This window comes from Nelusetta ayraudi, unplaced genomic scaffold (assembly GCF_046127955.1).
Source record: "Nelusetta ayraudi isolate G7.1 ecotype Tasmania unplaced genomic scaffold, CSIRO-AGI_Nayr_v1 ptg000016l, whole genome shotgun sequence".
In the NCBI taxonomy this organism is placed as follows: Eukaryota; Metazoa; Chordata; class Actinopteri; order Tetraodontiformes; family Monacanthidae; genus Nelusetta; species Nelusetta ayraudi.
The window spans coordinates 1,397,251-1,424,179 of NW_027466066.1; the positions used below are offsets into that span (position 1 = coordinate 1,397,251).

General features: G+C 42.2%; 4 protein-coding genes across 6 annotated transcripts; 3 read left to right on the plus strand and 1 right to left on the minus strand.

Moving 5' to 3' along the window:
* Positions 1 to 4,145: 4,145 nt before the first annotated feature.
* LOC142886664 (uncharacterized) lies at positions 4,146 to 15,480 on the minus strand. Of its 3 annotated transcripts, XM_076023724.1 has the most exons (8): positions 15,367 to 15,480; positions 14,454 to 14,553; positions 8,001 to 8,087; positions 6,927 to 7,325; positions 6,292 to 6,437; positions 5,723 to 5,891; positions 5,489 to 5,651; positions 4,146 to 4,948 (listed from the first exon to the last, which is right to left on the minus strand). In XM_076023724.1, exons 4-8 carry the CDS (start codon positions 7,323 to 7,325, stop codon positions 4,656 to 4,658), a joined length of 1,170 nt encoding a protein of 389 aa, XP_075879839.1. In that variant the 5' UTR covers positions 8,001 to 8,087; positions 14,454 to 14,553; positions 15,367 to 15,480; the 3' UTR covers positions 4,146 to 4,655. The 3 variants fall into 3 exon arrangements, with proteins under 3 accessions (XP_075879839.1, XP_075879840.1, XP_075879838.1); XM_076023725.1 differs by lacking the exon at positions 15,367 to 15,480 and having other exon boundaries at positions 14,454 to 14,603; XM_076023723.1 differs by lacking the exons at positions 14,454 to 14,553; positions 15,367 to 15,480 and having other exon boundaries at positions 8,001 to 8,268.
* LOC142886540 (uncharacterized) lies at positions 9,483 to 15,776 on the plus strand. Its single transcript, XM_076023556.1, has 7 exons — positions 9,483 to 9,699; positions 13,503 to 13,623; positions 13,722 to 13,756; positions 14,466 to 14,571; positions 14,688 to 15,263; positions 15,438 to 15,469; positions 15,636 to 15,776. The coding sequence occupies exons 2-7, from the start codon at positions 13,533 to 13,535 to the stop codon at positions 15,774 to 15,776; spliced, it is 981 nt and encodes a 326-aa protein (XP_075879671.1). The 5' UTR covers positions 9,483 to 9,699; positions 13,503 to 13,532.
* Positions 10,031 to 22,100, plus strand: LOC142886665 (interferon-induced very large GTPase 1-like). The gene is made up of 2 exons (XM_076023726.1): positions 10,031 to 10,495; positions 19,019 to 22,100. Exons 1-2 carry the CDS (start codon positions 10,042 to 10,044, stop codon positions 21,877 to 21,879), a joined length of 3,315 nt encoding a protein of 1,104 aa, XP_075879841.1. The 5' UTR covers positions 10,031 to 10,041; the 3' UTR covers positions 21,880 to 22,100.
* Positions 22,101 to 23,863: 1,763 nt separating this feature from the next.
* pex12 (peroxisomal biogenesis factor 12) lies at positions 23,864 to 26,751 on the plus strand. The gene is made up of 4 exons (XM_076023714.1): positions 23,864 to 24,100; positions 24,945 to 25,072; positions 25,237 to 25,772; positions 26,151 to 26,751. The coding sequence occupies exons 2-4, from the start codon at positions 24,950 to 24,952 to the stop codon at positions 26,554 to 26,556; spliced, it is 1,065 nt and encodes a 354-aa protein (XP_075879829.1). The 5' UTR covers positions 23,864 to 24,100; positions 24,945 to 24,949; the 3' UTR covers positions 26,557 to 26,751.
* The last annotated feature ends 178 nt before the right edge of the window (positions 26,752 to 26,929 follow it).

Here is a 26,929-nt window from a genome sequence, read left to right on the forward strand (position 1 = left end):
GTATAGTTGATTCCGTGTCACACTTCCCCTTGAACTGAGCTCCTTTATTTTATAAGCTATGAATCCACTCAAGGTCCATCCATTGTGCAGGATGTTCACTCCACAGCTCTCAGGGGAGGAAACATGCATAAGATACTGTGCTGAATGCTTTTGTGCTGCAACAGATAACAGAAATTAAGAGTCATAAATCAAAGACAAGACATTTAATGAGGAATACTTCCAAAAAATATTTTTTTACACCTTGGATTATAGTATGAACATTTTTCTCTTCTGTCCAAATTGTGCCAACACCACTTATAATCATAACAGAATGATGAATCTAAATTCAGGAACTTAAATACTCACATTGTTGGTTGAATGAAAAATATGGATATTACTTCTAAGTATAATTTTTTTTTATTATTCTAAGATAAAGGCACTATCACATTGCTATCACAATGCACATCACATCTTGTATATCATTGCCAAAATCCTGTAACCGCAGAACTGCTTTCTGTCAATAACTCCTCTCAACCTGGCACCATATCAACAACACACCCCAGCAGTCAGTCTTGCAAAAACAGCACTTGTACTCCTGCCTCATATGTTAAGGTGAACACTTCATCATCACCATCATCCACAGCAGCTGTCTCTTACCCCAGCCTCCGATATCACGTTCCTCCATTAGTGGCAATAAAAAAAAGTTTGATTTTGAAAAAGAAGTGGATGAAACAAATGTCAAATAGGAAATACTATCGTCAGCAGCCTGTGGTGTGCCTCATAACAGCAGCACGTGATGTGCTGCTTTTATGGGGCATACCACAGGTATATCTCCACCCACTGTTGCATCAAACCAGTACCATGCACACACATTGTCTGGCATTTCATGCATGACTTTCACTTCTAATTAAACTCAACCAGTGAAAGAATTCAGTATATATAATGTATATATATATCGTTAGCCTAATAGCATAATTGCCAAAGTATTTTTTTGGCCAAATTGTGATTTCCGGAAAAAAAAAAACAAAAAAAAAAACCCAATGTGCTTGCTAAAAAATGTGTTTTTTCTTGTTTTCCAAAAACATTCAACCATGACTTAGGTGCCTATGCTATTAGGCTAACTATATATATAAGAGCACATGCAAAGTGAATACATCTCAGAATGTCATTTTTATTTTTTTTTGTCGTTGCTCAGTCAATTATTGAAATGATACATAAACTACACACATAAAGAGCATTGAACAACTGCCCCCATGTATCACATCCAACATTCTTACAAAAAATGTTGCAATGCAAAACTGGAGCAGCTATAAAACTTTCCGCCTTTCCTGCTAACAGCTGTCTAGCTGCAACAAAGGACTTCACAATCACATATTGACTTTTGTGTGCAAGAATGCATTTACGTACATTCTGCCTCTAAAACACGTACATTATATAATAATAATGAAAAGACTACATAAGAATTTTTCCGTCATTTTTTTTCTGAGTCCTGTTGCCTGTAAATATATGTCTTGGGGCATGTTCTCATTGCCTCGCCTCGCCTCGCCACGGTTCGATTGTGTCCTCATTGGCCCCCGGATCACGAGACCGTGGGCGGAGTCGACGCAGTAAAGCGGGACAATGTTTTCGACAGCATCATTTCTGTGCGATACACAATAGCGCAGCGATGGACAAAGTAGAGGTTGTTTCATACCTGCTGCTCGGTCTGTGGTTGCTTTTCTGTTAAAGAAAAAACAGTTTTCCTCACTGAAGTCACAGTTGATAATTTATGCAGGCAACATTTATAATTTCTTGTTTCGTTTTCTGGGAGAGTAAAGGTGTAGTTCAACCTTTATATTTTCAGCAAAAGTAAACACGAGACCGATACAACGGGAAATAGCATTTATTTAAAAACAAACAAACAGAAAAACAGACAGTAAACAAGCCTACTTATTTGAAATAGCTGCCCTAGCAAGCCAAGGACGACTTTGTTAAATGCCGCGGTGTTCGAGGCTTCCTCGCGGCGAAGAGCCACGTCCTCTCAACGAATCCGTATTTCCTCTCGTCTCAAGACTCCTCGGATTCCCTAAGTTAACGCGCCTCACGCAGGAGCAACTCGATTTGTTCTGAGCGCTTCGCCATTTGCCGCTCGTCGCTTTCGCGAATATGGTTGAACACACTCGCGACGTCGAGGGCATTCCCGGTTCGCCTGCCTCTCCCCAAAAGACAAAGTAAACATGTATTGAAAAAGCTGTTTTCAAAAAATGTATACACATATAAATATATTTGTACACCATCCAGAGTAGCTATTTGTATTCACGGTAAAATGTATCTGACGGAAGTTCCGTGTCGAAGGAGTTGGCGTCGATGTCCGCTCCGACAGGGAACATCGACGAGGACACTGAGCCAATCCAGTGCCCTGCTCGTCGCTACGTCACCACTAAACTCGCTTCGTCTCGTTTGGACCCTGGAGGATTGAGGTACCAAAACAGCACCCCCTACAACTGTGTAGTGGCCAATGCGAACGCCCTACAACCGTACCGTGGTGAGGCGAGGCAAGTCAATGAGAACGCCCCCTTAGAGCCTCCCTCACTGCTCTGCTCTCCAAACTAAATCATGGAATTGATCCGCTGGTCTCTGAACGCAATTGACAAGATCGTCCCTACGAGACACGTTGGTTCTGGGGAACCTTGTCTGCCCCGACGGAAACATTCGCTGTGGGCTATGTGATGGATGGCTGGGAGAGGTGGCGGGTCACGTGCCCGTCAGTCCTTTCCGTCGAGGATATTGAGGGTGTCTACCTATTCGGAGTCATGATAACAGGTCAGCTGCTGATTGGATTTTGCTTTGCCCTGGCTTATCAACAAATTCAGAAGACGAGGGCAGTGGTCCAAGGTCCCCAAAGCCTGCCCATCATGATTGGGCAAAGAAGTGGGCAAAGACACTGGCACTCAGACTGTGGCGATTATGGATGATGCAATATGGATCTCATCTTGCAGAAGCTTTCAGCGCCGCAAAGGAATATGGATCGTTTTGGAGACTGGTAGCCGTAGTCCATTGGATTGCGACTTGTCGTCCTAACCCAAACAATCCTAATCTGTAATTCAGCCCCCCTACGCATCATCCTTGACCAAGGTCGCAACTCCAACAGGAGATCACTGCAGTTAGATGCTCTGAACTTCTTCCCCCCATCCCAACCCTCTTCCCTCATGGACACCTGCGGATTGTTGACTTTGTCTGGGGCACAATCACAGACGTCTCCACAACAACCGCTGTGTTATCGCCATGACATGCTGCGGAACGAGGCACCAAGATTGCGCCGTTGGGCGAAGCGACTCTCCGGGGCCTACGCACACACATCCATGGATACTTACATACGCACACATATGCACTCACCACCCCACTCCTCATCCAACGCCTTTACATCAAATCCATTATTCATTCACACCACATCCACTAACATTCGTACAAGGCAATGTGGGTTAAGTGTCTCGCCCAAGGACACGGGGACAGACTGGGGTGGATGGAGCAGGGTTTGAACGGCCAACCTTTCGGCCATTGGACAACCCGCTCTACCTCCCAAGCTACAGTCGCCCCAACAGCAATCAGTGGGGCTTTAACCTCTAGCTTTGTGCATCAGTCCAGGAATTTGAATTCTGCAGGCTGGTCAGTCTTTGTCTGTGGCTCCAAATAAACTCCAACGCATCCATTAAATAACTGCGTTTGAGTCCAGCTGTAATCATCTTGACATCTGGCCTAAATAAGACAGTTTATCTCTGTCCCTTCCTCCTCATTGGTCAAACAGTAATCCCCCGGCTACATTGACCAGACACATATGGTCCCGTCTAAAAACCTCTGTCTGATCAGTGGCCTGCTTGCATTCTCCAAATGCATTAAGGCATTAAACAGTCATAGCTAGGGCCACTCCTGCTATTACTTTATCCTTTCCGTAACATCAATGCTGTCACTTGACTCAACCAGAACTGAGAATGGCAAAAACAAAGTGCACCATCTGTTTTTTAAACACTGTGTTGTGAAAAGAAGCGCCAAGAAACCAAGATAGAAAACTTGCATCAAGGTTAATAATATTTTATGGGTTTTTGGAAATATCGACTTTTTTCACAGCTTAGCAATTTTTAGCAAGGTTCATAAATAATAACTATGTATTCTTCTTTTTTTAAAAAAAAAAATAAAGTTAAAAGTTACAAGGACATTGAAATTTCCTGACTTACAGACTGAACTTGGTAGCAAATAATGACACACCAAACTGTTTCATATTGCATTTCTAACATATGCACAGAAGGATATTAGCCATTTCTATCACTAAGTTGTCATACAATGACTCCTCTTCTACAACTGTTGGATTTTCCTTTACGTCTCAGGAGCTGCTAGATAGCACCACTGAACCGATAATAGGAACAAGGTGCCCGTAGTTCTTGTTTCTGCAGTCACTCCTGTTGTCTCTCCCGCATGATGTTTTTTTTAACGGGGATGGGTGATTGAGACTGAACTTACAGACTGGTTATTTAGTGTTTAAATTTACAGACTGGGGAAATCTGTGAGTTATGCCGGTAGGTTTGCTACGCGAGTACTTCCCTCTGTGGTGGTAGGCTGCGCTCTTCGGTCAAAGTCAGTCACAGTGTCTCAGTGTATTCCGGTCTCCACCTCTGACCACCACTTTGACCGGACTTCAGCCTTTAGGTTTGCGCCTGTGTCTCGGAGTCCCATTTCTTCCCACGGTTCCTCTTCCGGTTCCTCTCCGCCATCACCACGGCCGCCACCACAGTGACCAGCACGGTCACGGTGATGACGAGCACGGTGGCCGTTTCAGCGATGCACAGCTGGCTGTCCACCCACGTCAGCAATGCCCCGGCCAGCTGCGGAGGGTAGCGGCACGTTACGTTGCTGTAATCATCGATGTGGAGGTGGCGCACAAACAGGATCTTGCTGAAGACGTGGTGCAGCTCGCAGTCACAGCTCCACGGGTTACCTGGCGGTGCAAGCAAAGCCTTGTCACTTGATGATTGATTGAATCCCACTTTCTGCACATACTTTGAAGCAAGCAGGTCATTGAAGAAGTGCATGAGCTGGTTTAAATTAGGGGGCAAGTGTGTCTCAAGGACTTTTGAGTGAAACCTCAATGTCCTCGTTCAGTGGGGGGAAAAAAGGTTCTTGGACATTCCATGCGTTTTTTATATTACATTAAGAATCACTCATAACTCTCTAAGCCGCACACAGCCCACATGCTCCCTTCTGTGCAACCGCAAGAATATTGTTTTATCAAGATTGGACAGAGTCATTGTGACATCCCGTTTGGAGGCCTTTAGATTGATAATTTGATAATTCTGCATTTGACTGTGTTTCCTGCTGGCCAAATGACTGAATGCAGGTTTTAGGTTCTTGGTTCACGAATTGTCATCTTTTTATACAGTAAATTGGTCGGTTTTACAAAAATATTACTAACATTGTGACAGACAATCTTCAGTTAAGTGACACTTTCATACAAATCTGAACAGCAGTGGTGGCAAACCTGACAGCTGAATATGTGTCGCTGTGGTGTGGAGGCTGATGAAGGTCTTAAACTTGAGGTGCTGCAGGTTGTTTCCATTCAGAGCGAGCACTGCCAGGCTGTAGAGCGGAGCTAGAGCCTCTCCTTCTATCTGGCTGATGTTGTTGTTGCTCAGCTGAAGCACCTACACAAACCGAACAGTCAGTGACAGACACATACCCGTGGTATAGCAGATGCGGTGGTCTCCACACGCACCTCCAATGTGGGCAGCATGTCCAGGCTGCCCTGCTGCACCACAATCAGTCTGTTGTTGTTCAGGTAGAGCTGCCGCAGCCTGGAGAGGCCCTTGAACACACCAGGGCCAACAGATGTAAGCTGGTTATAGCTCAGGTCCATCTTCTCCATGTTGTCCAGATGCTCAAAGCTAGGGATTTTTGAGAGAAATCTTTTGTTATGGGGTCAGGTTGGTTTTTTTGCGTGACTACGATGATCATGGGTTGTAAGATAAGGCCTGCTGTAAATGTCATCCTAAAAGACTTATCAATCATTCTTCAAAACCTGGCACTTCTACCCTTCTCAACCAGCTAGACGACATTTCAGGAGAAAGAGATGACAGCGACAGGGAAGTACTCACTTGTGACGCAAGTAGGACGACTATTAAAGTGTTGCATTGTTACCAACTGGATTAACAAGTTAAAAAGTGGCTGTCAAATAGTACAAAGCTGATTAAACAGAAGGAGGCATTTATAAGGCTCTTGTTTCCCCATACTTTTTGCATGGAGTGTGACCGGCTGGGTGTGGGGTGGAGCGTCATTCACAACTACCTGTAACCAGATATGTGATGGAGGTTGTTGTGCTCCAGTCGCAGCTCTTTGAGAGCAGACAGGCTGGTGGAGAAGTCCACAGGAAGGGATGGTAACTGGTTCCAGCTGAGGTCCAGCTTCTCCAGAAACGACAGAGAGAAAAAAGCCTACAGGGAATGAGGGGGGCAGACCATTACTTGAAAGATCCTATATTTTTCCTGAAGATTTGATCTTATTTTACCAACCTAGACCCTAGTCGGGAATAAGCTCAGTAGGTTTCAATGAAACAGAATATTTCATGCTTTTTTTTTTCTTTTTTTTTTTTTTTTTTAAGCTTTCTGCTAAATTTGCTTGGATTTAGTTTCCTGCTAAAACTGAAGCTTTCTTGAACCTTAAACATTTTCTGTAGAGGATTTAAAGAATGGCAAGTCTTTGTGACATCACTAAGGGCTAATTTCCTGATTTGTATGTTTGAAAGCGCGCTTTCTGAAAAGTGGAGCAAGCAAAAGAAGTTAGGTGCCCGTTTCTGGGCACTTTATTTAGATGCATTGCTTGATAACCAGTGAAAGTAAAAGAACTTTGCAGAAAAGTGGGACCTTCGATCTCAAGGTTAAGTAGCCGCCCAGTGTAAACAGACAGTGTTGAATGATCCCTACCAGAGGTTGTATTTCCTGTATTTGGCTGTTGCTCAGCATCAGCACACGCAGTGACCACAGTCCAGTAAAAGCGTGGCTTCCAATCTGGCTCAGGTTGTTTCCTCCCAGCTCCAGCAGCCAGGTGCCGTGCGGGACGCCTCTGGGAACGTGCTCGAACCCTCGGCCGCGGCAGTCCACCAGTTCGGCGTGCTCGTAACAGTTGCACTGGTGTGAACACAACCGCGAACCCTCGACAGACAGAAGAAGGGATCTGGGGAAACAGAAGGCAGAGAGGAGGAGGAACCCAACCAGAGGACGCATGTTTTCCTGGACAGCGACAGAGTTCAAAATAGCGGACGCATTTTTGGGAGTTCTTCCTGTTCTTGTCTTTGCTGAGCTTTGCAATCGGTGTCGCTGCATCTGAAAAAAAAATTGGTGGGCAACAAAAGCACAGATAGAGCATATTTCTGGATTAGTTGTTGGCGCCACAGCAGCAGCAGAAATAAAAACAATTGCTGGTTTGACCTTTCAAGTGTACGTATAAATAGCGACACTAAACCAACAGATCTGAACATTCAGTGGAATCTTCTTTCTCTTCTCTCTCCGGACCGATAGTTTCCATTCCCCCCCCCAGAATAGCCAAAAATGAGCGCAGATCCAAATTCAAGCTTCAGAGCAAAACACAGCGGTCTTGTCATTACGTAACCGTCTCTTCCATTTAATTGTTACACATTGTAACACAGCTTTCATCAGATTCTCCTCCCTCCCCCATGTAAATGTAATTATATAATAATAACACAGTCATTTAAAGCAGATCGGCAGAGAGGATTAACTGCAGAGCCTGGCCGATGAGCACAAACGTTGTATAAAAGCAACATCCATGCAAAGCTTTTGAGCCAAAACGGAAAGATGAATGTTCACCATTTGGTACGAGAGTTTTTTTTTTTTTTTAGTTTTTTAAACTTCAACAGATTTCCCTAGTCAGTGCTACATTGTTTAAAGCAGAAGGTGGGGCAAAACCATTTGGACAGTTGCTGCGCGTTTCTAGAAAAAAAAAAAAAAATACAAAACAGTTTGGAAACAGTGCCGACTCACCTGCTCTGCTGATGAAGAACCCCGACCGTCTCCATGCTTGATCACAGGTCCCTGTCCCGGGTGACGGCGAGACAGATACACAGGAAGCTGGCGGAGACAGAGGGAACTGAAAGGATGATGCTGGCAGAGACTCAGTGCAGTCAGATGGGTCAGTAATCCTCTAATCCCCTCCACTCCACCAAACCAAATGTTTCCCCTCATCCACTCCAGTCTGGTGGCACAAAGCACAGTTTCTTGGTGTCTCTCTATCCGTCCTCCCCGTTCTCTTTGTCTGTCGCTTCCTCTTGGGCCACCTATATAAGTTTCCTCTGCTGAAAGTATCTCAACTTCCTATTTGAGTATTTCACCCATGCACTGTTCAGCTGCAGAAAGATGGTTAACCTTGAAAACTTGAAAATTGATAACCTTGAAATAATAATAAGAAATAATAAAAGACCAAATGTGCCATAAGCTACATGTTTGACTAACATGACATGACTTGAATTGCAATTGCAACTCGTCCATTTGTAAATATCAGACAGGCCTTTGCATGTCACTGTTACTTTTAGTGTTACAGTGGAAAAACCATGAGCACGAGTTTGCAAAAGCAGAACTGTGAACCATTTTGTTCATCTGCGGCTAACCTCATCTTAATCACGTGACTCAGAGCAGCATTTCCTTCGACCTGCTTTATATGAAGAGCAATAACATCAGTGCAGTAGAAGGAAGCTAATTCTGCAGAGAGTAGCTGTGACGAGGAAACTCAACGGAAGGTAGGTTTGTGCAAGAAATGCAAATCTAGACCTGACTCAACAGCATCCAGCAAAGACTGCTAGAATTTATATTTCTTAAAGTCATTATTAATCAATGATCAATATTTCCTGCAGAAGTGAGTGTTTGAAGAAATGGTAGAAGCATTTTTTTTTATTATTATTCTTGTGATCCTCCTGCCACGGAAAGAGCAAAATTGTTGGAAGATGGAGGAGGAGAAAGAGGACAAAGTTCTGACTCCAGTCTGCTGACACACCGTGATGACGGTCTCTAATATTTCATGAGCAGTTGATGATTCATTAAACAGAAAAAGTTGCCTTGTGTTAACTTCAGGCAGTGAACTAATGATCACATTTACGGATAATTTCTCATTGTTTAAATCAAAAGACAGAGATTACTTTGTGAAATGGACTCAGATCTTAATAAATGCTCTCCCCAAAAAGGACCTCACACCAATCCTCCAACTCTACGATAGAAAGTGGACAGAGATCTTGACCTTGAAAGAGAAGAAACAAAACGCTGATGAGCAACAAAAAGAACTTGATGAATTATCAAAACAACTGCAGTCAGCCACATTTGGCTTGGAGCACGTCTTCAGAGAAATGGGGCAGATCTATGAAGCACATGCTTCTCTGGAGAATCCACCAAGGATAGCAGTGAGGAACTGACTTGAATTGCAATTGCAACTCGTCCATTTGGAAATATCAGACAGGCCTTTGCATGTCACTGTTACTTTTAGTGTTACAGTGGAAAAACCATGAGCACGAGTTTGCAAAAGCAGAACTGTGAACCACTTTGTTCACCTGCGGCTAACCTCATTTTCATCTTAATCACGTGACTCAGAGCAGCATTTCCTTCGACCTGCTTTATATGAAGAGCAATAACATCAGTGCAGTAGAAGGAAGCTAATTCTGCAGAGAGTAGCTGTGACGAGGAAACTCAACGGAAGGTAAGTTTGTGCAAGAAATGCAAATCTAGACCTGACTCAACAGCATCCAGCAAAGACTGCTAGAATTTATATTTCTTAAAGTCATTATTAATCAATGATCAATATTTCCTGCAGAAGTGAGTGTTTGAAGAAATGGTAGAAGCATTTTTTTTTATTATTATTCTTGTGATCCTCCTGCCACGGAAAGAGCAAAATTGTTGGAAGATGGAGGAGGAGAAAGAGGACAAAGTTCTGACTCCAGTCTGCTGACACACCGTGATGACGGTCTCTAATATTTCATGAGCAGTTGATGATTCATTAAACAGAAAAAGTTGCCTTGTGTTAACTTCAGGCAGTGAACTAATGATCACATTTACGGATAATTTCTCATTGTTTAAATCAAAAGACAGAGATTACTTTGTGAAATGGACTCAGATCTTAATAAATGCTCTCCCCAAAAAGGACCTCACACCAATCCTCCAACTCTACGATAGAAAGTGGACAGAGATCTTGACCTTGAAAGAGAAGAAACAAAACGCTGTTGAGCAACAAAAAGAACTTGATGAATTATCAAAACAACTGCAGTCAGCCACATTTGGCTTGGAGCACATCTTCAGAGAAATGGGGCAGATCTATGAAGCACATGCTTCTCTGGAGAATCCACCAAGGACACCAGTGAGGAACTGGTCTCAATACCCTGAGCTGGCTGCAGAGTTACTGATATCTGGACATCCAATGGAGCTGATGGATGGAGATGCAGGTCATGTGCCGCTAACATGGATCTCTAGTCTTTTAGAAGAAGTCATCAAGAAATTAGGTGACAGAAGAATTTTTGTCTTGTCAGTTTTAGGCGTCCAAGGCAGTGGCAAGTCAACAATGCTGAATGCCATGTTTGGACTGGAGTTTGCAGTGAGTTCTGGCAGGTGCACAAAGGGGGCCTTCATGCAGCTGCTCAAAGTGTCAGAGGAGAAGAGACACCTCAAGTTTGACTATGTCCTGGTGGTGGACACTGAGGGGCTGCGTGCTCTTGAACTGGCTGGCAGTGCGACTCTCAAACACGACAATGAGCTGGCAACCTTTGTTGTGGGTCTGAGAGACATGACACTGATCAACATCTTTGGAGAGAATCCAGCTGACATGCAAGATGTTCTCCAGATTGTAGTTCAGGCTTTCATGAGGATGAAGGAAGTTAAACTTTCTCCCAGTCTTTGTTGAATGAAAACTTTGGTTTCAGCTTCAAAAACACACTGGAAATTGCAGTGTACAGAAAACTGGAGGTCAAGTATGGTGACCTGACCTGGACCCTGAGAAGCAACATGTTGACCATTGAAAACCAGTATTATAACAAAATCAAAAATGGAACACTTAAGAGTGTTCAACTAAATCAGGGGTGTCCAAACTTTTTTCACTGAGGGCCACATACATAAAAATATAGGAGGGGCTGGGCCACTTACTAGAAATTAGGTATATAGCCTTAACTTTAGTGTATTAAAGTTAGAAAAATCAATTAAAAGTGGTCAAATACGTTATACTGTTGAATATAATTAAAGACAAAACTGCCTTCACCACAGCTTTCCATAAATGGATCTTTATTGATTTATTCAGAAAAAGCTTTGGTAGCTCATTCTCAGAACAGCAGCCTTAGATTTCTTCTTAGACAGAAGATTTACAGTACAGAGAAAAAACAATATATGGGAAAATGGGACGGGTAAATTTCAAGCTTGTTATTTAACAATTCGCCAGTTCATTATTGATATTTGTCGCGTGTGTACCTGCACATGTTCAACTAAATCAGGGGTGTCCAAACTTTTTTCACTGCGGGCCACATACATAAAAATGCTTATTAACACACGGGTACTGTGGAATATATTTTTTACTCACTTGAAGTGGGAACGGCATTGCACTCAGTGGGAGCAGCTCCCCCTGGTGTTAAAACTAAGAAGTGCAGTACACTCGGGCAAAAGTTGAAGTGCGGGCCATATTCTATTCTATTTATAAAATTTCTTGAGGGCCAATTAAAAATGGACTGCGGCCCGCAGTTGGCCCGTGGGCCGTAGTTTGGACACCCCTGTCGTACGGTATACAGTTTATTTGAGGAAGTTCATATCCCATTCAATGACACTATTGAGGAATACATTAAGTATTGTGTCACTGAGCCTTTACATCAATTACTTATGCAACGTTTTAATTTTAAGGTTTAAGGTTTCAGTTTTTTAGTGTTCATGTCCCTCTGGAGTGTTTTGAGTGGGTTTTTTTTTAATCTTCTTTATATTTCTTTTTCCCCTTTCTCCCTCTCTTCCCTCTCACACTTGTGTGAGACAGATACACAGATATAGACATATATATATACACACACACACGCACACATATATAGTATCATATATATATATATATATATATATATATATATATATATATATATATATATATATATATATATATATATACATACATACATACATACATACATACATACATATATATATATATATATATATATATATATATATATATATATATATATATATATATATATATATATATATATATATATATATATATATATATATATACATACATATATATATGTAAAAGAAAAATTAAAAATTAGCCTGAAAAATAGAAAAAAAAAAAAGCCAAAAGTAAAAAGGACAAGTGCTTATTGTCACCCTTACTTTCAGTGTCTCAGTGGAAAAGCCATGAGCATGTTTAGTTTGCACAGGCAGCTGATCTCCTTTTCCTTTAAATCAAGTGACTCAGATGAACATTTCATCAAAATCACATGGTTTAAGTAACTATTGCCTTCATTTCACTTTCACTTTTAAAGGCTCTACCTCAACCTGCTTTATAAGAGGAACAATGACATTGGTGCAGAAGAAGGCAGTGGAGTTTGCAGAGTGTAACTGTGACAAGGAAACACAACACAAGGTAAGTTTGTACAAGAAATATAAATCTATGACTGCATAGGGAGACTTGTAACTTCAGCACAAAACCTGACTCACCAGCATCCAGTAAAAATAATTTATCAGTTGTTTTTTTTTAATCAATGATTAACAAAAATAATTCCTGCACCCAACTTGCAGAGTTTCATCGCAAAGTTTCGGTCCGAGGCCTTTGTCAAGCAAAATTTTGATTGTTTGTTTGGACTTAATTGTCACCCTCTGATGCACCGGCCACAGAAATAGATGTGCGAGGATTTTTGGCTTTTTAATCAATGATTAAAATTTCCTATCGAAGTGAATGTTTGCAAAAAATGGTAAAGGAGACCGATAACCCCGATAAACAATTGCAAATGCTTAGTTATCAACTTTAATATTTGCTCAAAAGTTGACCTCATTACAATGTATTAAGGACTGCTGGATTTTATGAAAAGAAGAGGGTTCAGACTTTATAAAGGTTGCAATCCCTCAGTGAAATTACCACATTTGGCCACACCTAGATTTGACATTGAAAGAGGGATTAAACAACTTATCTTTTCTGTTAGTTATGCAAACAATGACATTGCATCTACAGAAAGACTGTTTCAGAGGTACTTTGACAAGTTCTGTCAATGAAGCTCAGATAATGTCAAAAAGTTAAGCTTTACTTCAGCTCACATGCAGTGCTTTAGTGTTGGACGTTCCTCAAGCGTGAATTAAACAGATAGATTGTAAACTATTTAATTTAATTTGGAGGAGCAAACCTTACTAACTAATTAAAAAAAGGGGGTGTTATATATACATACATATGTGGAAATAATTTTCATGTACATTATAGCAACAAGCATTCTGTTTATTGTTGCTGTTTTCATACTGTGTATTGTTGTGTGTGCCTGAATAATTCAGTCATAGTAAGAAAGGAGAAAAGCTGCAAAGATGGAGGGAGGTCAACATGACAACAGGGCTGTTGGAGGAGGAGAAAGAGGAGGAGAGTCTCACCCCAGTTGGCTGACACCTCATGAGGAAGGTGTCGGATATCTCATGAGCAGTTGATGGTTTACTAAACAGAAAATGTTCACTTGTGTTAAATCAGTGTTTTCTACTTTCTGTGATGTTGTTCTGCAGTAGATGCTTCGCAGGAGGGTGGAGCCAAGTTAACGGTAAGATCTCTCAGCTACTGTTGATTGCTGGTGCATCAAAAAATGTGATAGTAAGGAAGCAGACATACCAACATGTTTACTATAAATCAGCCCCCTTTTTAGTCTGTCCACATCCACCACTGCTGTGTGAAAAACTCCAATCCAATATATGTAATCCAACATGATTTACTAGAACCAAAATCCACGGTGAGGTGGAATTCAGGAGTAGCCAGGCTGGAAGAGCCTGAGGACTGCAGATACTGTTGATATTTTTAAAATTCCAACATCCATTTAAATAATCGCTACTTCCTGAGCTCAGGGTCACAGGGGTCTGCTGGAGCCGCTCCCAGCTGTCATAGGGTGAAGGCAGGGGGACACCCTGGACAAGTCGCCAGTTCATCACAGGTCAACATGGAGAAAAACAACCATTCACACTCACATACACACTTACTGACTCCTCACATGGATGATTTTGGATTGTGGGAGGAAGCTGGAGAACCCAGAAAGAATCCACGCAGTCAGAGGGAGAACATGCAAACTCCACACAGGAAGGTCACAGAATCAAACCCACAAAGTTTTTGCTGTGAGGCGGCAGCGGTAACCACTGCTATCTAATTTAACTTTGTTGTTATCGTTGTTGTTATGATGATGAACATGGACTTTAGCAACTGCTGGACTTGAGAGTGAGCCACAGTAACAAGTTAAACAGGAAAATCACCGTCTTTTTCAGCCGATCCCTCTGAATGAATGTGATGAAGACGGTCAGCCCTCTGGAAATGAAGCTAAAGGTCAAGGAAGAGACTCTGAAGTTGAAAAACCTGTCAGTGACCAAGCAGGTAACATTTCAATCAAGAATTTCATTTTAGAATTAAATAATTAAAGTTTTGATTTTCATTTTTCCATTTTTTGGGGATTCACAGTCCATATATTTGGTTTTGTTTCGTTTTTCCAGCACCACCGCAGCAGCTCACACTTGTGTTAATTGGAGACAGAGATGCCACTGATATGGAATCAAATAATATCTTACTTGATAATAATTGGGAGGAGTTTTCTCCTCAGCTGTATGATTTGTGTGGCCGGTGCATATCAGTCATCGACATGCTGGGCTTCCCAAACACTGAATCCATCCAGTTTAAGGGAGGAATTCATGCCTTTCTGTTGCTAGTACCAAATGGTCTTCATGTCACACATTACAATTTAGGACTTCAGTGGTTAAAAAAGACTTTTGGCAAAGAATCATTTGCTTTTTTAATGACCATTGTGACTCACAGGTCCAGTGAAAAGTGTGAAAACTCAATAACTGACCTGAAAGATGTTGGAGGCTTTGATGAAAAAAGATACCACACATGTTTGAGAAGTATGGCTGACGGGGCAGAAATTGTAGAACTGTTGGGAAAAATAGATGCCATGGTGTCTGACAACAGTCATGGCTGCTTTGGCGGAATCATGGACGATAAAGATAAAAAGTGGAGGAACAAGAAATGCCTCAACAAAGAAAATATTGATTCCTCAGCTTTGCTGTGTTCAGGTAAGTTTTAAACATTATGATGCTATAATTCACCAAGAAAAAACCCTTTTTGATAAAATTTCCAGTGAAATGATGTCAAGAGTCATTTTGGGTTTGCACTAACCTTGTACTCCTTTAAACAAATGGTTTATTCCTCACTGACTCTTGTCTCCATTTTGATGCATTATGTTTCAGGTGATGAGCCAAAGAACAGCTGCACTGAAGAGGTCAGTTCTCTAGCAGTCTCAGCAGTCATTTTAAAATATCTTGGAGTCTCTATTGTAGTTTCCACTCACTCTAATAATTACAACACGTGGTTTGCCTAATATTACCTATATAATACATAATACCTATACAATATTGCTTAAGAATATTTTGCTTGTGGTTTGTTAGTGTGATGAATCAGAGGATGAGGAAGAGTCATTGAAGCCTGAAGTCTCCGCAGCAAGTGAACACGATCCAGAAAGCACAGAGAAAGGTAAGAAACACATTATTTATACTGCAGTAGGACATGAAGAATCACTAAGTACCTAACGTGTAGCAATTGGCAAGTATTATAATATTAGGGACACTAGTGGGAGGGAATGATTAGATTGATGCAGACTTAATGAAACTCAGGAAAAACTTCAGCTGATTGATTCACGTATACATTTTGTATGTCAGAAAACACTGACACTTGATGATTTAGCTTCAATAACTTTGGTTAAAATGTTTTGTATTTTAATGAATACACTAGGGTGAAGATTTATTCAGTTTGTAGCTCCTACCTGACAGAAATGTGCAGATAGTCTCAATGTAACCCAGACTTATTTACCGTATTTTCCAGACTATAAGTCAACCCCCCATGCTTTGTCACCATTTTGATTCATTGTGTTTCAGGTGATGTGCCAGAAAAGAGCTGCACTGCAAGAGAAGAGAAGGTTAGTCTTCTTAGTTCTTACCAGCCACTTTTATATACCAACTAAACATCCATCCAATCCGTTTTCTGACACCAATTAGTCCGCCTATCCCAGCCGAGCAAAGGCGGGATTACAACCTGGACAAGATGCCAGTTTATCGCAGGGCCAAGGCAGAGAGGCAAATAACCATTCACTCACATTGACACCTACAGAGAATTTAGAGTAGTCAATTAACCCAATATTTTTGGAATTTGAGAGGAAGCTGGAGTATGAGGAGAGAACCAATGCAGGCCCAGGGAGAATATATAAACCACCACATATGTGTGTACATATATATATATATATATATATATATATATATATATATATATATATATATATACATATATATATATATATATATATATATATACATATACATATATATATATATATATATATATATATACATAGGAGTCTCACATGTGAATTATCTGTCTAGTTTGACAGCAACTCCGGCGAGGACAGAATAGCCACAGACCAGGATCGAACATGCAACATTCTTGCTGTGAGAAAAGTCCTAACCACTGAACGAACCAACTTGGTTTTCTCTACTTGAGTTTTTACCCCATGATTGTTATTCTTTTCTAAAAGTTACATTTTGCTTTTATGTTTCTAGTCTGGTGAATTCCATGATGTTGAACAGTCAGTGAATACAGACAGCCCAGCAGCAAGTCGCCATGAAGTGAGCAGTGCAGAGAAAGGTAATTGTCATTATTTACGTGAGGTACATAAAAAAAACAATCTAAAGAGTTGTCTATTTCATTTTTGTTTGTTTTGCAACAACTTACATTACACCAAAACATATTTTAAATAAATTGTAATTGCATTGAAATAGAAACATGTTCATCACTGAAATTCTCTAATAATGTATTAAAATGTTTTTCAGCAGGGGCAACTGATAAGGTAAGTGTCAACAGATATACTTTGTCACCAGAACATTGTCTTATGACATTGAAACCAAGTATGATTTCTTCTCTTACTTATACCAGGTGTTGCTAAACCAATATCGCATACAATTTCAAACGCTGCTCTGCAGACTTCATCTTGAAGACAAATATCAGCAGAAATGGACGCCTGAAGATTTTGTGAAAATACTCCCACCTGTGAGTCAAAGCCAGGAGACATGTGAGAAGGATGTAGCTTGCACTTTTCTTCAGAGATTGATGTTGTTAGACTACGGAGCCAGATATATTTCAGTGAGACAAGACAGTGCTGAAGGCACCCAAACAGATTCTGTTGTAGAGCCTGACGAAGATGAAATACAAGTCAGTGATTTAGAATTTATTTACGACACAAGTGTGACCACCGATGAATCCATATCTTCTGATATTCATCCAATGGATGTCCAGATGGCAGTGTTTCATTGCTCAGACAACTTCTTGAAGCAGACCATGATCACAAAGCTTTCACAGTGTCAGTTTGCTCTGCCTCTGCTCGTACCCGATCCAGTAACTATGGATATTGAGTGCCCACTGTGGACCTTCAGGCCAATTAAAAAAACCTGGAAGACAACTCAGACCAGAGACAATTCAAGTGTCATCACCATGAAGAGTATGTCCATCTGCCAAGCAGAGACCCCCCTGGTGTCAGTGTTCCGCCTGGGATCACTGCCACTGTCCAAATCTCAGCTGATTAACACTTTGATCAACAATCGCCACAGCACCTTCTTCCACAGAGAGTGTCCTGGAAGCACAAAGTCTCGCCATTTGATGGAGGGAGTAGCAGAAATTGCTTGGTATTGCCCGGCTGGAAGACCCAATGATGCTTTCAGTGACTGCACTGCCTTCTGTAATCTTCATGGAGATGCAATGTTGTATAAGCAGCAGCGTGAAATTCTGACAGCAAAATCTTCTGTTATTGTAGTTTTTGTACCAACACTTAAAAAAGGCGACGAATATGGTTCAGTTATCTCAGACCTTCTGAAATCTCAAAAGCCTGTAATTGTTCTGATTGTTGATGAGAAATGTGATGCTGTACAGATAGTACAGGGAAAATATAAAATGGACCTAACAGGTAAAAACCAAGCCGCAATATCTGAAGCATTACAAAGAATCATCTGCAGCATTTTATCTAAACCACGTGATCTCTTTAAGCTTGAAACCATGGCTGAAGTTCCTGGAATCACAGTGGATGAGAAGGAAGAAATCTGTCAAAAAGCAAAAAGTGCTGCCATGGAAATACAGCAGTTGCTCCAAGGGATGGATGTTGCTGTGATAAAAAAGAATTTTCTCTCTTGTCAAGGTGAACTGTGGCACAAGTGGTGCAGCACAAACAAAGACCTGTATAATCTTAAAGGTTCACAAATTGAGATGGAGAGAAGTGAAAAACAAGAGAAAATGGAAAAAATACGAGAAGATCAGTGCAGAGCTTCAGACGGTGAACTAATGATCAAATTCACTGATATCCTCTCATTGTTTAAATCAAAAGAGAAAGAGTATTTTGTGAAATGGACCCAGATCTTAATAGATGCTCTCCCCAAGAATGACCTCACACCAATCCTCCAACAATACGATAAAAAGTGGACAGACATCTTGACTTTGAAAGAGAAGAAACAAAACACTCATGTGAAACAAAAAGAACTTGATGAATTATCAAAACAACTGCAGTCAGCCACATTTGGCTTGGAGCACATCTTCAGAGAAATGGGGCAGATCTATGAAGCACATGCTTCTCTGGAGAATCCACCAAGGATAGCGGTGAACTGGTCTAAATACCCTGAGCTGGCTGCAGAGTTACTGATATCTGGACATCCAATGGAGCTGATGGACGGCCACGCAGCTCATGTGCCACTAGCATGGATCTCTAGTCTTCTAAAAGAAGTCATCAAGAAATTAGGTGACAGAAGAATTTTTGTCTTGTCAGTTTTAGGCGTCCAAAGCAGTGGCAAGTCAACAATGCTGAATGCCATGTTTGGACTGGAGTTTGCAGTGAGTTCTGGCAGGTGCACAAAGGGGGCCTTCATGCAGCTGCTCAAAGTGTCAGAGGAGAAGAGACATTTCAAGTTTGACTATGTCCTGGTGGTGGACACTGAGGGGCTGCATGCTCTTGAACTGGATGGCAGTGCGACTCTCAAACACGACAACGAGCTGGCAACCTTTGTTGTGGGTCTGGGAGACATGACACTGATCAACATCTTTGGAGAGAATCCAGCTGACATGCAAGATGTTCTCCAGATTGTAGTTCAGGCTTTCATGAGGATGAAGGAAGTCAAACTTTCTCCCAGTTGTGTGTTTGTTCACCAGAATGTCACAGATATTTCTGCAGTAGAAAAAAACCAGGATGGAAAGAGACGTCTGCTGGAAAAACTGGACTGGATGGTCCAACTAGCTGCCAAAGAGGAAGTCTGCAGTGCTGAGAGATTCAGTGACATCATTGCTTTTAATGTGCAAGAAGATGTGAAATATTTTGCCCAGCTTTGGGAGGGCAGTCCACCCATGGCTCCTCCCAATCCAGGTTATAGCGAGAGCATCCAAGAGCTGAAGAATTTCATCCTCTCTAAAGCATCTCAGTCTGATGGTACTAAACTGTCAGACTTCAGAAGAAAAGTCCAGGATCTGTGGCAGGCTTTGTTGAATGAAAACTTTGTTTTCAGCTTTAAAAACACACTGGAAATTGCAGTGTACAGAAAACTGGAGGTCAAGTATGGTGACCAGACCTGGACCCTGAGAAGCAACATGTTGACCATTGAAAACCAGTATTATAACAAAATCAAAAATGGAACACTTAAGAGTTTTGAAGTAAATGATCTCTATGAAGAAACAAAGGAGACATTTGATGAGATCCAAACAGATCTGACATCTTACTTTGAAGACAACACAGACAAAGAAATACTGGCACAGTGGCGAGGACGCTTTAAAAGCAAAATTAAAGACTTTTACGATGATCAATTGAAGGTGGTAAAAAACAGACTTGATAAAGTTATTCAACAGAAGGAAGCTTGTAAAAAACTTGATGACAAGAAGGCAGACTTTGAGGACAAGCTGATGCAAAAGAGCAAAGAGCTCGCTCAACAATTCAAAGGAAAAACTGATGATGAGAAGGAACTTCAAGGACAGTTTCACTCTGAGTGGAGACACTGGGTTAAAGAACTAACAAGAGGTACGGAGCCTATTGATGAGATCAACTTAGAAAATGATAAAACAGCGATTCTGATGGACCTTGGGTTTGAATGGAATTTCATTGAGGAGTCGAATCACAGAGGCAATTTCAAGAAAATGCCAGCAATTGGAAATTATGATCAATATGCAAGTATCAAAAAACAAGACAGAAATGTTCTTCAGAGAGGTGCTGATCATGTTAGAAATTTATTTACGGGGTCTCTTTCACACCAGGATCAGGAATTGATTCGATCCTTTATTAATGAGGTTGAGCAAAAGTCTCTCATTACCCTGAAGAGCAAACCTGTAGCCATCACAGGCTACAATCCAACTTACCTGCAAGAGTTGGCAAAAAATGCAAAAGATGCATTGATAGAGTTTGAATCAAAGCAGAAATATGCTCTGAAAAAGGAGTTTATTGTTGATCTGCTTCATTATGTGTTTGCCAGAGCAGAGCCTTGGCTTTTAAATGAACACAAGACATTCAAGGCAAATAATGACGCACAAGCTTATATAGACAGCAAGAAAGGTCACTATTACAACATTTTCAAAATGTGCTGTAAAGATAGTTCTTCTGCTATCGTGTTTGCAGCAGAGATCTGTGACAAACTCAAGACTTCCATGAGTGAAGCCGTCTGCAACAACACTGCCAGAGCCCTGGCGAGTGAGATAAGGTGCAGTTCTCCAGCCTTCAATGGGAACAGGGAGGATCTGGAGAATCATGTGTTGAAGTCACTGGCAGAAAATGAGAACTTTGACAGTTTTATCACTTACATCAAACAGCCAAGGAAGCATGTGGAGAATTTTATCAAGGAGCAAGTGAAGAAATACATCTTTCAAGAGAACAAAGATAAAGCAAGGCAGATACTCAGTAGAAATGCTGATGACCTGAAAGACTCCATAAATCAAGCCTTGTATGGTGCAACAGAGAAAGTCAAAACAGAGAGTGGCCATATTAACATGTTGCTCGAGCAATTTTCCAATCTTCTCAAAGATAAGCTGGTATTCACCATGTCTAGTCAGAACTTCAGTGATATAAATGATTTTGACTTCCTCAAGGAAGAAATAACAAAAGGCATTGAGTCCATCACACAGGAGCTACACAGTCTACCACTGGATAAGATCATGAACTCCACGAAGAAGCCTGATGAAATCCTCATTGATCAGCTGTGCAGCTGCTGCTGGGTGACTTGTCCATTTTGTTCAGCTGTTTGCACCAACACCTTAGAAGATCACAGTCCTGACGACCACAGTGTGACTTTTCACCGTTCTACTGCAGTCAATGGCTGGTACTACAGAGGAACAGACATGATGGACATAGAATTCTGCACATCAAATGTTGCAAGTCACGGGAGCTTCCACCCTGACCCAAACTCAGACAGGTCAGTTCCCTTCAAATCATACCGAACTGCTGGTCCAAAATATGCCAACTGGAGAATCACCCCTGATGGATCTAAGCTCCCCTACTGGAAATGGTTTGTGTGTCGGTTTCAAACCGACTTGGAGACATATTATAAGAAAACATTTCATAAGGCTGGAGAGATACCGAGTAAGTGGAGTAAACACAGTCAAGCCGATGCTCTTAAAAGCCTTCAGTAAGACGGCGAGCCAAGAAGAATCAAGCCTGATGATGCGAGTAGAAATGAGAGTCCCAGAGTTGTGAAGAGAGCAGCTGTCGTGCTGTTAGCTAAAAAGAAGAAGAGATAAGAGATTGTGTCATAACAATTCTTGTTTTGCTGCGCTTTGAAGAGGATTGTGATGGTTTTTCTGAACAAAACTGCATTATTTTATGTCGATTGCATTTAAAAAAAAATCCTGAACTTCAGATAATGCCCCCATAAAGGACCAGGATGCTGTTCTGACAAACAATTTTCCTTTTTATTGTCTTTGAAATGCAACATCAGAATAAATTATGGTAAAAACATTAGAACGCTTCCTGCTTTGTGAAATAATCTCAATGTGTACAGTTTGTTTGTGATTCCACTGCTTTTTCCAGTAATCTTCTCCTGTTGGTGATTTGGTTGTTCCTTGCATGCCTCAGAAAAAAAAAACCCTGTGAAACTATAATGATTGATTGCTATATAATCAGAAGTAAAAGAAAAAAAGACAGTAATATTTCAGTCTTTTATTTTCTGTTTTATCCACATTTAATCCAAATGCAAAAAAATAAATAAATACTTTTGAACCATAAGATACAAGTATTGTTCTCATTCCTGCCTCTGCTGAGTTTGATTGATTCATGGAGTTATTTTATCACTCCTTTTTGGAAAGCAAAAAGAAACAGGAAACATCAGCTGTCTTTGGTTTTTGTTGAAAAACAATGTATAGCACAAAACAAAGGGACAAAAATCGTATATAAAATTTACTTATATAGTAACTTTCTGTTTACAATCTGGATGAATAGTTAGAATATTGACATGCAGAAACTTGAATTACCGATTGATTACTTGATCCACTAAAGGACAGTTTGCAGCTAGACTAGTGTTAGCCTATTTAATCAGAACTGCCAACTCTCACGCATTGGGCGTGAGACTCACGCATTTAACTTGTTCCTCACGCCACACCTCCGATTTCTCACGCCGATGGGCTGCATTGGCCATACGGTACCGTCGAAAGCGGTGAACATAGGTATACTGCCATCTGGTGGTGAGCTTCTTGTTTTGTTTTGTTTTGCTCTGTTTTGTTTTATTTTGTTAAGCACTGTGGGTTGCACATGTTGTGTATGAGCAGTGGTATATAAATAAAGTTTATTATTATTATTTTTCTGTACAGTAACAGGACCGCCTCGCACAGCAGGGGACACTATAAACCACGACTAAATCTCACTCCAAGATTTTTGTAAAAGTTGTCAGCTCGGATTTAATCAACATTTGCCCAGCATAGATTAGATATGCACTGCATTTAAACGTTTTGCAGGATATTCATATTAAATCATTGTCCCTGGCCTGCCCCTTTGAGCAGACTTAGCTGCCACAAGTGAGTCAGCAGGACCCCAGTCTCCCCATACTTGCCCCCCTCCCTGTCCCAGTGAAGAAGGTGAGCAACACTGATAATGACATGCCTTTTAGCACTATTATTGAACTATACTGTATTTTTTTGACTTATGTAAAGCTTTTGACAAGCGCTGCGCAAAAGGGGGCCCATTTGATTTATTTTTTTTTTCCAGGGGCCCCAAAATTCCTGGCGGCGCCCTTGTTGACAAGTCTCCATAAAAAGTATTTAAAGAGAGGCGAGCAAAGGTTGAGAACTGAGTCTGTGTGCAGCCATTCATCTGCCAGAGTTCAAACCTAGTCAGACCAAGTAAGGATGAAGCCACCAGTGGAGTACAAGGTGTGTGGCACAGCTCGATTTGCATGGAAGAAAGGCGAGATCAGAAGAGAATAACAAAGAATACAACAAACAATAGATTGACTTTCCTGGGAGTTTCCACTTTCCAGTGACTAATGCTTTGAGTGCATTTTACTTTGTGTTTTATGTATCATTTATTGTATTCATTTCTGCGCCGTGCGTCGGGAGGGGGCGCTACAAGATATGCTACCAAATGTCCTGTCGTCCTGAACGCAGCACGATACCCTGCGTCTTGACGTATTCAGCGACGTTTCAACGCGGAAGAAGAAGTTTGTTTGCATATGGGGTGACGGTCAGTTGCATGTACCTGCAACCTACAGCAACTTTTCGTCATTTTCCCTCGTTTTGAACGTTTTTGTCCGACAATAGTTGCCGTATATGACCGTATCTAATGTTACAAGAGTGCGAGGGGACGACAGGAAGGTCGGAGAGGCTATTCTGCTAAACCGACGCTAACGGCTAACAGAGGAATGTAAGTCACGTTAACACAGTTGGGACAAATGAGGCCATATGTTGGCCCAGACAAGCCCGTCCGTCTTTGATATGAATCCACATACCGACTTAATTCAAAACCGTGTGTGTAACCATGGATGTTTATATCCGGAATTATTTTGTGACGATGTTATTGACAGAGCTACTCAACACATTAGGTTCTCAGGTCTGACACCTGCAGATCTCCTCTTCAAAAAGTGACAGTGACGCTGCACCCGGAAACTATTTACAGTGCTTCACCCCAACCCGGCCCAACATACCATGAATGCTGAGCGCTGGTTCGCAACCGTTTTCGTATCAGTCATTCACTGTTGCCCCCGTATCCTCTCTTTTGTTTGTTCTTGGCTGTGTGCTGAGGCCCGTCGTCCTGTTGGGACAAGAAGATTTCCACACTTGGTTCGTGCTCTGACAATGCACTGCGGGACCTCATAGAAGCAGGCGCCGCATGCGTTTCCAAATTACGTCCAATTAGTCAAATTAACCACACCTGAGTTAAAGTTTCGCTGACGGGGAGGCTTATGTACATTTTCTGTTTTCATTCTTTAATATTAATACTGTTGCAAATTAAAAAAAAATAATAAATAAATAATAATAATAATAATAATAATAACCGCTTTCTAAATGTGTCATTTGTCCATTTCCAGACTATACCTATATTATGTATGTAAATGTATTGTTGTACTCCTCACTCTGTAATTCTGTCTGTGTGCAATTTATGTGTTGCTGGGACAGAGTAATTCCCCCATTGTGGGATAATCCGTATTCTTCTTCTTCTTCTTCTTCTTCTTCTTGTGTGGTGGGTGTGGTGGGCCTTCATCCTGCAGCGGCCATGGCGGAGGCCGGAGCTCACCTGACCTCCACGGCGGTGGGGGAGCAGCCCTCCATCTTTGAGGTCCTGGCGCAGGAGTCTCTGATGGAGGCAGTCAAGCCAGCACTGAGACACGCTGTTAAGGTGAGTCCACCAGTCTCTTGCCTGTCAAACCCACTATCTACACTGGTGTACAGCAACCTAGTTAAAGGACGGATACAAGTATGTTGTGAATATGAAGACGTTTCTGCTTCTCCTCTGTTTCTATTGAAGGTGCTAAAAAATGTCTCCACTGTGATCCTCCTCAGGTCCTGGCAGAGTCCAACCCGTCCCGCTTCGCCTTCCTGTGGCGACACTTTGATGAGCTCTACCTGCTGCTGGACCTCGTCCTCCAGAACCACTTCCTGTCCCATTGCGCCGCCTCCTTCTCTGAGAACTTCTACGGCTTGAAGAGGATGCCAGCGGGTCGGGGGCTTCCCGTCGGCCTCGGCCTGCGCGGGACGTCACACTGGCGATCGCTTGTCCTCCTGTGCCTGGTGCCGTACCTGCGCGCCAAGCTGGAAGGCACGCTGGCGCGGCAGCGAGACGAGGAGGACTTCTCCATCCGCTTGTCTCAGTCCAGGATCCAGAGGCTGTACCGGGCAGCCGTGGCGGCGTACCCGTACGTCAGCTCTGCCTGGCAGGTGGTGGTCTTCTGTCAGCGCTTGCTCTTTGTCTTCGGGGTCTCCAGGACCCATGATCCTCTCCTGTGGCTGGCCAGGGTGAGACTGGCCAGGCTGACGGCCAAAGATGTCAGAGACATGGAGCTGAGGAGCAGCGGAACTGGCAACCCAGCACAGGGCAGGTGCGTTGTGCTTGGTGAACTAAAGGGCTTTTTTTGTTTGTTTCTTATATGCAACGTTCCCGGTCCAGGATGTTTCCATTTCCTACCTTCAGTGAAGTACCCAAAGTGTGAAAAACACGCATGGGCGTCTCTGTCTGTCACTCACCAGCTCACTTCAGTCACGTCACCTCATCATTTCCCTTCATATCAGAATGAAGTGTGTGCCTACATGGTTTAGCAGATAATTATGCAGCTCAGTACGGCAACTGAGTGCACTGCCTTAGCAAGCCTTTTTGTTCTGCTGCCTTTCTCATTTCTTCCATGATTGTTTGAGATCTGCTCTGAAATCTAGAAGGTGAGGTCTTGACTCGTCTACTCGCTGCTCTCTGGTGTTTGCAGCCCGCTGCGGAGAGCCTGGTGGCTGCTGTCGCAGGCGGCGAGGGGCGTGGCCGTGTCCCTCTCCACCTCTCTGTCGCTGGGCGTCTTCTTCCTGCAGTTCCTGGAGTGGTGGTACTCGTCCGACAACCAGGGCGCCGTCAAAGCCCTGACCTCCCTGCCAGCGCCGCCGCCGCCGCCGCTCCACTTGTGTAGGCAGGGTGGCGGTGACGGGAGACCCGGTCCGGACCCCCGCAGCTGCCCGCTGTGCCACAGGACTCGCTCGAACGCCGCGGTGCTCTCCACCTCCGGCTTCGTCTTCTGCTACCGCTGCATCTACACGTACGTCAAGGCCAACCGCCGCTGCCCTCTGAGCGGGTTCCCCAGCGAGCCGCAGCACCTCATCAAGATCTACTCCCCGGAGAGCTAGACCACGTCGTGCTGCCAATCACAGACTGAAGACCAGTGATTTTCACAGAGTTTCTCTGAGCTGCAGGAAGCTTGGTTTTCTTTGTCTTTCCTTCAATGTGAAGAAAGGTTTCAAATGTTGTAATTTTAATGGGGACTGAAAGAGTGTATATATTTTTATAAATCTACTTTTAAAGAACATTTGTATTCAATCAGAGCATTTTCGACGGTGTCCAAGATTTTTTTCGTCATTGATTCAGCTGTTAAAATATTTATGAAACTTTAGTTTTAGACATTAGTAAGAAAAACTGGACGGTGAAGTTTTTTTCAATCAAACTTTTTTCAATCTACTCTTTATAGACCAGGGCTGGCTGGTGCAGAGTGACCTGTTTTTC

Bases quoted from the DNA above. Each gene is read 5' to 3' on its own strand.
- pex12 (XM_076023714.1), top strand. From the start codon at position 24,950: ATGGCGGAGGCCGGAGCTCACCTGACCTCCACGGCGGTGGGGGAGCAG. The intron at 25,073-25,236 runs GTGAGTCCACCA...GATCCTCCTCAG, and splicing joins CACTGAGACACGCTGTTAAG to GTCCTGGCAGAGTCCAACCC. The intron at 25,773-26,150 runs GTGCGTTGTGCT...TGGTGTTTGCAG, and splicing joins GGCAACCCAGCACAGGGCAG to CCCGCTGCGGAGAGCCTGGT.
- LOC142886540 (XM_076023556.1), top strand. From the start codon at position 13,533: ATGGAGGGAGGTCAACATGACAACAGGGCTGTTGGAGGAGGAGAAAGA. The intron at 13,624-13,721 runs GTGTCGGATATC...GTTGTTCTGCAG, and splicing joins GCTGACACCTCATGAGGAAG to TAGATGCTTCGCAGGAGGGT. The intron at 15,264-15,437 runs GTAAGTTTTAAA...ATTATGTTTCAG, and splicing joins CTCAGCTTTGCTGTGTTCAG to GTGATGAGCCAAAGAACAGC.
- LOC142886664 (XM_076023723.1), bottom strand. From the start codon at position 8,201: ATGAGGGGAAACATTTGGTTTGGTGGAGTGGAGGGGATTAGAGGATTA. The intron at 7,326-8,000 runs GTGAGTCGGCAC...TTTTTTTTTCAG, and splicing joins GTTCTTCATCAGCAGAGCAG to ATGCAGCGACACCGATTGCA. The intron at 4,949-5,488 runs GTTTGCCACCAC...TTGCACCGCCAG, and splicing joins GACACATATTCAGCTGTCAG to GTAACCCGTGGAGCTGTGAC.
- LOC142886665 (XM_076023726.1), top strand. From the start codon at position 10,042: ATGATCACATTTACGGATAATTTCTCATTGTTTAAATCAAAAGACAGA. The intron at 10,496-19,018 runs GTGACAGAAGAA...TCAAGAAATTAG, and splicing joins AGAAGTCATCAAGAAATTAG to GTGACAGAAGAATTTTTGTC.